The sequence below is a fragment of the Quercus robur genome, chromosome 3 (assembly GCF_932294415.1).
Source record: "Quercus robur chromosome 3, dhQueRobu3.1, whole genome shotgun sequence".
NCBI classification, from domain to species: Eukaryota; Viridiplantae; Streptophyta; class Magnoliopsida; order Fagales; family Fagaceae; genus Quercus; species Quercus robur.
This window is the reverse complement of record NC_065536.1, coordinates 59928442-59942901: the sequence shown is the minus strand read 5'-3', so window position 1 is coordinate 59942901 and position 14460 is coordinate 59928442. Positions and strand designations below refer to the sequence as shown.

The 14460-nt window shown below is 36.7% G+C and overlaps 2 protein-coding genes across 3 annotated transcripts; one reads left to right on the top strand and one right to left on the bottom strand.

The window, feature by feature from the left end:
• The first annotated feature begins 208 nt into the window (after positions 1–208).
• On the top strand, positions 209–3326 carry LOC126718658 (transcription factor BHLH089). 2 transcript variants are annotated; one of them, XM_050420976.1, is made up of 6 exons: positions 209–873; positions 1213–1410; positions 1666–1731; positions 2013–2081; positions 2186–2257; positions 2736–3326. In XM_050420976.1, the coding sequence occupies exons 1-6, from the start codon at positions 619–621 to the stop codon at positions 2850–2852; spliced, it is 777 nt and encodes a 258-aa protein (XP_050276933.1). In that variant the 5' UTR covers positions 209–618; the 3' UTR covers positions 2853–3326. The 2 variants fall into 2 exon arrangements, with proteins under 2 accessions (XP_050276933.1, XP_050276932.1); XM_050420975.1 differs by having other exon boundaries at positions 221–873; positions 2724–3326.
• Positions 3327–4328: 1002 nt separating this feature from the next.
• On the bottom strand, positions 4329–7913 carry LOC126718652 (protein SHORT HYPOCOTYL IN WHITE LIGHT 1). The gene is made up of 4 exons (XM_050420966.1): positions 7744–7913; positions 7425–7649; positions 5800–5865; positions 4329–4693 (listed from the first exon to the last, which is right to left on the bottom strand). Exons 1-4 carry the CDS (start codon positions 7894–7896, stop codon positions 4559–4561), a joined length of 579 nt encoding a protein of 192 aa, XP_050276923.1. The 5' UTR covers positions 7897–7913; the 3' UTR covers positions 4329–4558.
• Positions 7914–14460: the final 6547 nt, after the last annotated feature.

The following is a 14460-nucleotide window of genomic DNA, read 5'->3' as shown; positions in this document are numbered from 1 at the left end:
TGGTTGTGTACCCGGTCCCATCTTATTTTTTTACATCATTCCCCCAATTGCGTTGCAGATGTATATATTCTCTCTCTCACATTGTACGCTGTGAGTAAGATAATGTGAAAGCGGATATAATTGACTAGTGAGTGTAGATTGATCGAACGGTGGAGAGAGAGAGGAGGAGGTGCACGTGAGAGTGAGGAAAACAAAGCAAAACACAGAGCGAAGAGAGAGAGAGAGAGAGAGAAAGTGGCTGGACCTGGACACTGGACCCTCCGAGAAAAACTCACTGGAAGTGACTTTTGTTTGCTACTCCCGAGGTCTCTGTCTCTCAATAGTGAGTGGTAGTGGACACACAAAACACCCAACACTGTGCGCACCAACCTCCACTGTCTAAGGAGATCACACACACACACACACACACAACAACACTTCCAGCTTCAAACTCTAAGACCCCTTTTATTATTTTCAGCTCCTCTCTCTTTTTTCTTTGAAAGTTACTTCTCAAAACACAAAAAGCAACTGAATTTTAAAAAACAACACTTTTGCTTTTGCTTTTGCTTTGGAGATTTTGAAGTTAGTTACTTTTAGTTAAGTTGAGTTTATATATAAATGTGAAAAAGACTTTTCAGAATGGATCCGCCGGCGATGATGAACGAAGGGTCGTCGTATAACTTGGCGGAGATCTGGCAGCTTCCGCCGATGAATGGCGGCGGTGGAGGAATGGTGATGGGGCTGAGGAGGCCTCAGTTCGGCGATGTAAACGGTGCGACGAATCGGGAAGTTTCGGGTAACGATCCGATGAGTTTGGACCAGCGAGGTGGCAATGGCGGTGGGTCGAGGAAGCGGCGTGATTTGGAGGACGATTCTTCCAACTCCAATGGCGCGGTATTTGCTTCAAATTTCATGAAAAAAAATTTCTTTGTAGCTTTGCCATTAAATCTCTATGAACACAAATCTTGAATTTGATTCAATGATATTGATTGTTGATCTCAAAACGTTCCTAGTTACTAATTTAGTAGTCAATCAATCTTAGTGGACCCAAAAATGTTTGGGACTAAAGCTTGGTTTTTGTCCTTATTGTTTGTTATAAGGAATGGTAGAGATTAAAAACACTTGAAAGTAGATAGTTATGTTTGAAATACCATGAAATTTGTTTTTATTCAGTAATGAAATTGGTGAAGATGGGTTTTAATATTTTTTTTGGGTGCTAAATTTTTGGGGCAGAATGATAGTGAGGGAAAGCGGCTGAAAACGTCAGGAAGTGGAGACGAGAATCTTGATTCAAAAGCTGAGACAGAACCCAGTTCAGGCAAGCATGTGGAACAGAATACTCAGACCCCGCCGGAGCCGCCTAAGCAAGACTACATCCATGTACGAGCAAGAAGGGGTCAAGCTACTGATAGCCACAGTTTAGCAGAAAGAGTAATTTCACTGAAATCCTCTTTAATTTTACTGTTTGTAAAGTTGTGATTTTAATTGTTCTTTGAAGTGAGTGTAATGGCCAAGACATTGACATAAGGCAGGTTAAGATCTAGATACATGACACAATCTATTATTAACAAACATGTATAAGTCACAATCATGGTAGAGTTAGTTGTGGAAATTGATGCAGTTAACAGTTGATTGCATATATAGCTATTGAACGAGTTTTGCTGATTAGACTCATTTGGTGGACAGGCTAGACGAGAAAAGATAAGTGAGAGGATGAAAATTCTCCAGGATCTAGTCCCGGGTTGTAATAAGGTATGGTATTGGTATTTCTTGAAATTTAATCATTCTCTAATTTGCCAATCAGGTTCTAGTTCATTAGAATAGATGTTCTGTACGGTGTACAGTGAAAAAGTTTTTGTAAAGTTTAAGTTCCATTTCATCTTAAGCTATTTATTTGTATGGCCAAAAAGACTTGTTAGTTGTTACTGTATATTCTGTATCAGTTGTTTTGGCTTTTGATATTTATGTTCAGTTTCCTTTTAATATGGTATTTTGCCAGAAAGACTGTTCACTGGATAGGCTTTTAAATTCAGGTTATTGGAAAAGCACTGGTCCTTGATGAGATAATAAATTACATCCAATCACTACAGCATCAGGTTGAGGTAAGAATCCTTTGATTGATTTAAATTGTTGTACTTTTAACTGTTATTTCTTTCGCTTACTAAATCTGAAGTTGAGCCTTATAAAAGTTTACTGGATTTTACAGTTCTTGTCAATGAAGCTAGAAGCAGTTAATACAAGAATGACCCCTGGACTTGAAGTGTTTCCTTCTAAAGATGTAAGTCCTAATTATATGTACAGATATTGGAGTTTATTTTAATCCTCTATATAATGTATTTCTCTTGGAATGAGAGTAAGGTATAACATTTTCGATTTCTTACTTGCAAATTGTCTTTTATGTTGCTTTTGATGTATCAGATTATGCACTAGAGCTTGTTTTCTTTTCTTTAACCCTTTGAATTACAACTTACTTTCTCTAAAAGAATAAATCCATGTACTCTAGCTGAACCATGCACCATATGTGTCTGCTTTAAATGGTCATGTCACTTTTTTTGATTTTGCAAATTCCCGATGGAACTTTTGGTCAGTTTCATCGGAATGGAATTTTTCTAAATAGAATTTAGGAATGGGTTGGTTGAGCATTATTTATTTGTTTAATTCACTATTAGTTTATTCATTGATAATAGTTTTTCCTCTTTTTCCAAGAACTGTGACTCTTATAACAAAATAAGTCGGTGTTTCAGTTTGGTCAACAGACATTTGATACTTCTGGCATGGCATTTGGTTCACAAGCCCCAAGGGAGTACACCCGCAGTTCATCACCAGAGTGGTTGCACATGCAGGTTGGTGGTGGTTTTGAAAGAACAACGTAGTCTATGAAGTCCTCATTCAGACCAAAAGAAAAGGGAAACCAAAAACAACAAAAAGTCCTTGTTGATTGGTAATAAAAGCATTAAGAGGCAATGCTTACTCCTTCAGTAGTTGTCAAAGAATACAACCCGTATACCACAATATGTTAAATCAAAAAGAGACACATCAGGCATGGAGCTCTGGTTGCTTTCTGTAAGACTGCTTTAAGTTACCATCTGAACAAACTCCGTTTGTTTGTGTGTTGGAATATCAATTCTTTTCCTTCATATATCTTTTAGCAGGCTTCACCATTGTCTCTGTACTAATACCCAAACATAACCTCTTAGAACAAGTATTGTTCTTGTTAAAGAATGTTGCTTGTTCAGAATTTCTAATGCTTACATTGTGTAAACCTTGTTATAACATGCTGTTTGTTAAGAAGCTGTATCCTTTAATAAATTAAGCAAGTCTAATGCTATGCATTTTGGAGGTCCCAACCGAGTTCCTAAAATAGGATTTTTCCTTCATGTTAAAAGGTTTAGCTTGAGTTTTTGCTGAAGATTTTCTTTTTGGTTTTCTCGAAGATAAAGATGATATTATGCAGTACAAACACATCGAATAATAGGAATATTGTTGATGTTAGGAATCTGCTTTTATGCAGAATCTATCTTATGAAACCTATGTCTTTAGCGTCCTATTGTGTGTGGAATCAACTTTAGGTAAAATGACCTTTTAAACTGCTAGACTGGTTTTTTTTTCTCAATCATCATGCTGAAAGCGAATATGAAACTAATTTTCTGTAGGAAAACAAATATAACCCTGGAGTACGCTAATTTATTGTTAAGAAATGATTGTTGGGGAGGGAGAATTAAGTTGGTGTAACAAGCAAGGCACTAGGAGCTAGGAGTAACATGTGAACTGAAGAGCTTTTCTTTCAAACTACTCCACAATCAAAATGTGCTGGTTCAGTGAAATCTGCACTTTGACACCCCACAGGATACCATACACAAAATGACCCCAAAGTATAGGGTATAGACCATGAAAAGGGGATTCCTCAAGGGTTTGGTGTAACAGGAATAGAAGCCGAAAATTACCCATTTAACAGACACATCCATGTTGTCGGATATATAACAAGATTTTAAATGATCAATTCATATTGCAACACCACCTTTAAATGATCAATTCATGAATCATATTGCAACTCCTCCACCCCAAGAGCCCACCCCCCCCCCCCCCCCCCCCACAAAACACATCTCTCTGTTTTCTTTTGCTTTCCCCCACAGTTGAATTGTTGAACAATGAGCTCAAGCAAAATGTGACACTAACGGTAGTTTCTGCAATTGCCTAGTGTGTCCTTGCCTCCTTGGCTAATTCATTAGCACCATACGAATCACATCAACCAAAATTGGTTAATTGGGTGAAGTTGAGCATGAGCTCAGTGAGCACAATTCTGTCACAAATTCGCAATGTCATGCATTTGAAGTGGATCAGCCACAAAGAGGGTAAATGAACCATTGTACTAACAAATAAAATAGTGCGCAGTTTGAATCGCTTCCTACTCAATTTTACACTTCCTTTCACATTTACACAAGAACTGGAGGCAACAATGAAAAGGTTGAACATGTTGTAGTAGTCATGTAGCATTTTGTAGAGAGAGAGCTTTCAAAGCCATTCTGTGAGGAAATTCAGAAAAAAGAGTGCTTTCCACCAATAGTGAAAATTATGTTACTTACTGTGCTGTAGCAAAAGAACTTCCACCCTGGTTAAAATTATTGCCACTTGATTGGAAATAAGAAATGGTGGCCCAAATCACACGTAGAAACAGGATCACCACAAACACAGTGCCTCCAAGAGTGCAGACCACCTGCAATCAATAACTTGTCAGTTGTCTGCTCTTTCATCTATCACAACATGTCCAGTAATCAGTCGATTCAGAATGCTGAAGACAGCTGGGTTAAGAATAAGTCTACCTGGGAAATTATTCAATTGCTTTTGAATTGTGGAAAACATGTTTTAAAGTTAAAAATATATATATGTATATATATATATATATATATATATAGAAAATTGTTGTATATATAAGTATATACATGGATAAGTTAAAATAATGATATTTGAGTTTGGAGAATATTGTTTCATAAAGTTGATAAAGTGAAAATTCAAATTCTAGAATTTTCTAAGTGAAAATTCGAAATTCGGTATTTTCAATCAGTCGAAGTTTTTGCTCGATCGATCGAAATGATAAGGAAATCTATCCTGAAGTCTCTGTTTATTTCAATCGATGCTCGATTCCTGTTCTATCAATCGAAAAGAGCATTCGATCGATTGAAAAGAACTCTCGATCGATCGAGACTTGTAAAACTATATTTTCTACAGAATTTTCAGTAACTGTTTTGAATGTTTGAAAATGTTTCAAGCATTGTAAACGGTTTTATGAAATATTTTAACTCTCCATACGTGCCTTTTGGTGAAATATAACCCTATGAGTATAAAGAGAAGTTTATGTTCACTTAAAAAAAATCTATCTCCCCAAAATAATAAGTTACAAAGAAACATAAGAAATTCTGTGGTTATTCTCCAGAATTACTATCCGTTGAATCCAACAACTTGGTTGTACCCTGGGACAAGTTTGCGATAACCCTTTAGTAACAATAGTGTAAGGGCAAATATTATCTAAGGAAAATGATATTGTGCCTCCAAGTTATCTATTTTCTGTTTATCTTTTGTATGGACATTGTTCTTCCATCATTATTTTGTGTAATATCCCCTACAAAAATAATGTTAGGTAAGGAAAGGAGCATATTTAAGAGCTTGTTCCATCATCAAAAGATTTCAACATATCCAATAATTGTGACAATGTTATAACCTTATAATGACTGATTTCATATCCATACATGAAAGTATTTTGCTGAACGCATAAAACAGTTAATGGGATTTAACTATTCGAATCTAGTTATGGAAAAGGTATACCTCAAGAAGTGCTTTAACAATTGAAAGTGAAGCCAAAAGTAGAACGCCATCAACTGCAAAAGACACCTGATTTCCGATGCAAGATTAGAATATAAAATTATCATTGTTTTAAAGATTTTTCCCGCAGCAATCTTTAAACAATCTTTCATATGCAGGCTGTTAGTGAAGGATATAGATTCTACACTGGAGGAAAGTTAGCTAATAAATGGGGATACAATGGGGGTTTGTTGTGTGTCTTTTGCAGGAGTCAAATGCAAGGTCATTATTATCTGCACTTTAGTGTTCGTTTACTCTTTAAGAATTAATTGGCAGCAGGTAAATGATGTGGTTGCTAAAGGAGCCTATAGCTGGATACATGTCTTGCAATGGGGTATTCACAAGCTGAAAGGTGAAACCCTCAAAGTAACCCTCAGCAAACTGGCAGTGGATGCTACTCTTTACCATTCATGGATGCAAATTACAAAAAGTGCTTGAGTGCGTAATGGTAAAGTCCTTACGACGAAGGAGTTCTACAAATAATTAGAGATGATTATAGACTTAGACTGGGGTCTTATAGAAGTACTACTAACCATCCAAAATAGAGGTTTATGTGGTAGATGAAAGATTTCATTCTGTTTCTTAAGGTGTTAGTATTACCATGCTGCTTTTAGTTTGGGGGTACTGTGCTGGTTGTTTATCCTTTTTGTTTCAGTTAGTCTCCTAAATTTAGGCCCAACTCAAGAACTTTTGGTTCCAGTATTCATGTCAACAGTCTGACAACAAGTGCCTATGTCAACAAATTGAGTTTTAATTTCGCAAACCCAAGCCATATGCATCCATAACAACTCACAAGTGAATGCAGTCAATAAACCAGATACTTACCTCATATGCTCACATAATGCACGTCACAGTTGAACAATACCCTTATGTGTTCATTTGTTCACCCTGCACTTAACATTCCTCTATTTGCATGCATCAATTTATGCATAAATCCTACCTCATGATCAGGGCGCTAAAATTTACCGGCAGCATCCCCAAAAAAAAATGCCAGTAATTCAATAGGTATTAGACTGCCCAATATAACCAGCCATATATGTTAATTCTATAAGAATTGTTCTTCCATTAATTGGAGCTTTTGTTTTGTAAAAATGGATTGAATGTAACTAAGTTAAGATGCCTTGAGTACCCATCAGTATGTTGTTGGGATCATTTGATCAGTAGTTGACTTGGTACATACAACTTGTTTCTATTGGACTTGTGCCCCTTCTAATTAATTAATGTAAGGTTTGAACTTTTTAACTCTGATATATCCATGATAGGTGGATGTTCATTAGGTTAGGTCAACCCTTTTATCTCTCTTGAGGGTGACCTGATGAACTGTGTGCCGAGTACGCACTACTGCGTTTAATTTATTCATGTTTCTTCATGGTGTCTAGAGGTACGTGACTGAACCGTTCCCTTTAATTCTTAAAAATTCTATTAAGACATAAGAGCAATAAAAAATGATAAAAATATGTAACTTTGAAAATACATACTTAAAAGTACAACGAACACTAAACAAAACTCAAAGCCAATGAGCTTTAGATCAATTCACACTTCCTAGTATTTCCAACGGAGAAGTCTAGATTCAAATAGAGAACAATTACCAGCTGAGCCGGTATTTGGGCCGGCAAAACAGAGCGAGAAGCCTTCTTGGCACGCTTGGAAACTTTCTTTAACATGCTTTGCAAGAACCTTATTAACAAATCAACACTGCTTTCTGTATCTTCCTCATCACTTTCATCATCCTCTACCACCCCATGATCACCCTCGAAGAAGAAATCTCCATCAATTTCCTCAGCTTCCACTTCACTAGCTGCACTACTGTTCAGCTGAAAAACACACACACAGAGTCAAACTCCAAGTTCCTAATAACTGAGTTATAGTGTCTGTGTGTGCATGTTAAAGAGAGAGGGACAGAGAGACCTTGCTGTGACAAATATTGCTGATTATGTTGGGCTTCAAACTAGGGGTTTGGATGTGGTGTGGTAATGGAAAATGTGCAGACGGTGAGAGCGAGGAGTGGAGGGGTGTGACGTTGAGGTTGATCAACGAGGATAATGTTGCTGTTCCTGCCATTAGCTTTAGGATTTGCAAGTGGCATTACCATTTTTCAGTATGTGTTCTTGGGCTGGGTTTTTAGCCCAACTACTTACAAAAGAAGAAAGGGTTAAGGGAGACAGTGATGAAGCCCAACCCAGTAAAGAACTAATTCAGCCCTTTAGTTTTGAGCTGTGTTGAGGGTCAACATGAAGTCCATAACAAGCTCCTCTCTCTCTCTCTCAACTTAGGAAAGAAAGAAAGAAAGAAAAATAATTTAGAAAGTACAGTTTTGTAGCAGTCAATTTGATCGATATTATTTTTAACTTGTAGTCAATTTTCATTAATGAGTTAACGCCTTAACAGTATGAACTAAATTGAGTGCATATTAAATATAACATGGACTAAATTGATTGTTATAAAAATGTAGAGATCAAACTGACAGTGATCCCAAAATGCAAGGACTAAAACAATACTTCTTCCGTCCCACTTTTTTTGTCATGTTTGAAAAGTCAAATTTTTTAAGGGAACATCATTTATTGTCTTGTCCACCTTTTAAAAATGTATAAGTTTCCAAAACTATCCTTAAAAAAATTTATCAAAAAATTGAATTAGTAAATTAATAGGAGTATAATAGGAATATTAATAAATTAATGACTTTTATTTTTAGAAACATGACAATATTTTGGGACATCTCAAAATGAAATAAATGACAAAAAAAGTGGGATGGAGGGAATACTTTTTATTTTATTTTATTGTATGACATTATTTTAAAAAAAGTGTTCGGTCCGCAACATTTTTACAATACTTTTACAACAAATCATAAATGATAAAATGAGTTACAATTAGCTCAACAATAAAGTTTTTTATGGTTGAATAAGAGATTTGGGGTTCAATCCCCATTTACACCAAAACCGATTGGTGCCTTGGTCTAATGATAAAAAGTTATTATCAGGAGCGGACGTCATGGGTTGAAACTATTTAAAAAAAAAATCATAAATGATAAATTGTTACTAGTTCTAATTTGAACCTATCACTTAAATTACTTTTTTTTTTTTTAGAAATGACCTAATTACTTTTTAACTCACCAATAACAATTAGTAACAATCTATTACTTAAAATTTGTTATAAAAATGTTGTGCACGTCACATTTCTAACATTTCTCATATTTTAATCATTCCCAAAGTATTTCCATCAGGTAAGTGACCCATTTAAGATCAGTACGGTCTTAATCACGTCTGTCAAAATATTTATAAGCCAAATTGTTTGGAATTGACTTCAGGTGGTTCTTTTTAGAACTTCATTATAGGCTTACATCTCATATATAATAAATGATACTTAGTTCTATATAGATATCGTTTATTTTGTTGAAATTGAAAAATTATTACTGAAAATACTGTAAATAAAGGTAAAAGTTAGTTGAAATAGTACAACAGGGTCCATGAATAGTACTAAAAAGTTCAGTAAGACCCATAAATAATAGTAAAAATAAACTAAATAGTAAAATAATTTTAATTTTTCATTGGTATCAAAACACACACTTAGTTTGAAATGAAACATCATAAATTGACAGACATGACACAACCTTGTTTTTATTTTGGCAACAAAGCAAATCAATGGCATAAACGGTTTACAAGTTAGCAAATCAATAAGCCAAAAAAATTGCTAGCCTGCGATGTTTCCTTGGCATTGTGTTTGTTGGTATTTGAGCAAAATTCACAATGAAAATTGAATTTCCAATCCCATCCAACCCTCCTAAAAGGTTGGAGACAAATATCTAACGTGCGCGTCGTGTACGTCGTGAACTGCTCTCGCCCAGTCCACCACGTCGTCTTTTGGAGCGTAGAACAATTTTCGAAACCACTTTCCCACGTTAGCAACAGAAATTTTACGGCAACGCGAAGGGTCCCAAGCAGAAAAACGACGCCGTTGAAAGAAATAAAATAAAGTATAAAACTTCTCTCTGAAGTTTCTTCTCGTCTCTGCTACTGTGCTGCCTACCTAATATACACCACGCGCAACGGCATCGCGTCCCTTTCACGTCGAAAGATTATTACAGCCAACCGCCCAAGCGATTGAATTTTTTCAACTAATTGTTAATTGAGAATACAAAAATTATCAATTTTATTACTTTATCTTTATATCTCTGTATATTAAGAGGATTTAAAAAATTATTATTTTTTCTTTTCAAAAATATCTTTAAATTAATTAACTTATCTTTATTTCCAAAACATAAAAATGAAGTTAAAATCGTAAATTGATAACAATTTTTATTAAAAAAAAATCTACCCATGTTTATAAAACTACCCCATGTTCTATAAAACTTCACACTACCTCATGTACACAACCAAAACTACCCCCATGTTCCTATTAAAAAAACTACCTCATGTTCCTATTAAAAAAACTACCCCAAGTTCCTCTTAAATAAGTGTTCCTAAGGCGGAACGACAAGTTAGCCAGCCTCATTGCATGCACAAAACGCGTATGATGAGGCTAGTTATTATTAAGGACTCGTACTTACTATAATTCCACTTAATATTTTTTAATTAGACACAAATTTTAATAACTCCATAATTGGATTACAATTTTTTTCTTATATTATCTATCTTTGCAAAATTTCCAGAAGATCAAAGATTACTAGTTATATCATCAATCAGATGTTTAAATTTCAAGTTTTTGTGATCTAAAATTATGCATAAAAAATAAGTGTATGAATTGAATAGTAAATAATATCTAATTAACATGAAATTTGATATATGTGTTAAGAACATGCAATCTAATAGTTAGATTTTCAAAATATGTAATTATGTTTATTTTTTTTAGTGAAAATTTGTAGACTTAGACTACAACTAAATTTATAGTCAAAATTTGTCGTATTATTAATATGACAATGAAATTTATTGGAACTAAAACCAACAATATAATAAATAACATTAAATTAAAAAAGATTCACATTGCTATGAGTTTTTTTCAACTATAACTTGACTTTTTAAACCCATGTGGTGTGTGTATATATATATATATATATATATATGTATGTATGGAACCTCGTGTGGTATTTACAATTACTTTATTAGATTATTATTTATTTATTATTATTATAGAGTTCCAACCCTAATTATAATAAAAAAGGTCAATCAGGCAATAAAATGAAGAAAGTTGAGTAGGAGAAAGGTCAATTACGTTATTATAATAAATAAATAAATAAAAAAGAGTCAATTTGATAACACAAAATTACTTTTGATAAAGACCCATGTTAAAAGGACCTCTTTGCTTTCAACCCTAATAAAACACAAATTTAATTTATTTAACAATTAACACTTAAATTTACAAGGTGTATATAATATCTCTAAAATGTCACTAATTTTATAGAGTCCATAAAATCACTTAACTTATAGTAATAATTTATTTGTATTAATTATAATATTTAAGTGCATAGTCTAACGAGAAGATATAATAAATTTTACCAATGGGCTTTGATATCGCTTCGAATCAGTAAGGTGGATGTTCTGGTTTCGGTGAGCTACTGAGCAGTGGAAGGCCTACAAAAAGCAAATGCTGTCAAAAAAGGGGACCGGAGAAGACCGGCCAAACCCCCTCCGATGGCAAAGTTAGTCTCATAGGAATGAAGTTCCAAGTTTTTGGGAGTCAAGTCTCATAAAGTTCTTACCTTTCTCGGGTTCAGACCGGTCCTTTATATAGAGATCCTGGGGACGGTTATTTGTCCAATAACCTCCCCAAGATTTGTGGAAGCCAATGAGTCCGGAGTTAACTTCCTCAACGGCTACTAAAGTTGTAACCGCTAACGGAAGTTAACTCATTTGAGGGATTCATGGCGATAACTACAGGTTTAGTAACCGCTACAGAGAGTCGAAAGTTTTCTAAGTGTTGTGTGTTTGTCCGTCTAGTGTATGATGATCCGGTCGTCCTTGGACATCTGATGATCGTCCATGGACGACCTCCATGGACGAGTTTATCGTCTATGGGAGACTTCACTGATCAAGAGTAATATCATCTTCCATGAACATTTTATATTCTTTTGGGGTGATTCTTGGTCCAACCTGCTCTATTGGCTCTGGACGATGCCTTTGGACGAATCGGAGTTGGACTTTTCCACTTCCCCATCAGTTGCCCCTTTGTTCAAAGGGTCGTCCAGGATATTGTTGTGATTTTAATAAGATTTCACTTTTTTGTGAGCCACGTGTCGCGAAGCTGTTGGTTGGCTAGTCATGTCGATCCCGTTTCCCAAAGGAACCGCCACGTGTCAATTTTTGAGTGGCGAACGTCGTTTCACTGACCCTGTTGCTGGGGCCTATAAATAGTGCATTCTCTTTCATGCCCCTTACTTTCCTCTCATTTTCCCTTCTGTCATCTCGTCCAAGAGTCTCGTCCTAGTTCTATCAGGTATTTCCTCTTTCTTTTTAGGTTTTCATCTTAAATCTTTTTACATTTCAACCATGTCTTCGTCTAGTAGTATAGAGAGGGAGATAGACGAGTACCAGGACGGTTCCTCTGGGAGTGAGGGTAGCGAGGATAATGTAGATAGCTCGTCCTGTAGTGATTCCTCAGACGAGCATTACTTGTCCGGGGTTCCTGGCATTCCCTTAGAGGAATTTCAGGAACTACAACGTAGGATGACTTCTGGATCTGGGGCTAGCTCGTCCAGACAGCCATCTAGCCCTCCTCAAGACAAGGAAGAAGACGAGGAAGACGTCATTTATAGTTGTGCCCTAGAGGTGGCACCCACTTTAGATGCTGCCAAGTTAAAAACTCTTGTAGATACATATCAAATTCCTAAAGAGCTTAACCCTCGTCTACCCAAGGCTGGAGAATGGTGTTGTTCTCCTTCCTCTGGTTTAGGGGTATACACTTCTTACCTTTTAGCTGGTCTTAGGTTTCCTCTAAATTCTTTCTACAGAGACCTCTTCCAAAGGTTGGGTATTAGACCTAACCAGCTCAACCCCCATGGTTGGAGGACGATAGTCGCTATGCAAGTGCTATGGCGTGAGGCACTAGAAGGGAACCGTCCGATTATGGTGGACGAGTTCCTTTACTGTTATAAGCCCTCGGAGATCAAGAAATCTGCTGGTTTTTATCAGTTCTCGTCCAGGGGCTCTTATTACAGTTTAATTAAGGGTCGTAGCTCGTCTGACCGGTTTTGGAAAAAAGAATTTTTTATTATTTCTGGAATTTGGGCTGGGGACCCAGCTGATATGGGTAATCCCCCCTTCCCACCTTTTACCAGCCCTCTAGGTCGTCTTCGTCCTGAGGGTATGTTTTCTTTCCATTTTATTTCGTTTCTCCTTACTTTTTTCCTATCTTTCAATCGTCTAACTCTTTCTCTTGGTGATGCAGCTGTTGTTCGTCCACGCTTGGACAAATTTTACTTGGATCGGATAGACGTGGTTCGTACCTTCCCTGGGAGAACTTTCCACGATTTGGTAAATCTCGGTCATCTAGCAACTTAGGGACTCGGCCTAGTGCCTACTGCAGAGAACCTTAGTCACGAGGAGACTACTCGTCAAAGTAAGTATCGTCCAATTTATTTCATTTCCCTTTTTTTTTTTTATTGATTTTCCTCGTCACAGGGATAACTACAATGAGGGAAAACAAAGAGAAAACAGTGACTAGTGGGGACGAGGATGTTGCTGCACCCCCAACTGTCCAAGTGGCTTCCGTCCAGGCTAGGAAGAGGAAGTCTAAGTCAATTTCCAGTGTCGTGGACCTGGACGACCTACCTAGTCATCAAGGCCCTAAAAAGCAAAAGCTTGGTAAGACTTCCCTTCCCAAGGTCCCCAAGTTTACACCTCCGACAGTGAACTTGGACAACCCTCTCGTGGATGTGGAGCCCGTCCAAACAATCCATCTCGTCCAGACTGATCCTCCCCCTCCACCCAAAGCTTCTCGCAAGCCTAGTTCATCGGAGCCCTCTGATCATCCTTCCAATCTGGTTCTGGACGAGGGTTATGCATGGTGGACGTTCAAAGGAATTGTCACTGAGCGTGAAGTTAATGAATGCTACAACATGTCAGTGAAGGAATTTGAACGTTCTGGCATCCATGATCTTTTTAAGGTAAGTCTTTCCCCCGTCCTTGTGTGTAAAATTTTTTTAACTTGAATAGGATGTCTAACTCCCTTTCGTCCACATGCAGGCTATGTCAAAGTTTTATACAGCAACCTGCCAAGCTAAGGAGCTTGCTACAGAGGCTAAGACGGCTAAAGACAAAGTTAAGGAGCTAAACAATGAAGTTCTACTCAAAAAGGGGGAGGTCCTTAGGTTGACCGAGGATTTTAATCGTCTACAAGGAAGTGAGACGAAGTTGAAGAACGAGGTGGAAGAGCTTAAAGCTGATAACTTAAAGAAGGATACCCGTATCGTCCATCTCGAAGGACAAGTCTCAGAGTTTGCCTCGTCCTTAGAGAAAGCACGTGAAGAAGCCATTACAGCCTTTAAAAAGTCTGACGAGTACAAAAATCGTCTAGACAGCCACTATGCAGTTGGCTATGAGGACTTTCGTGCTGATGCTAAGGAGGCATATCCTGACTTGGACTTCAATTCTTTCAAGCTTCCCTTTGCTACTGAAAGTTCCTTGTTGCAGACGA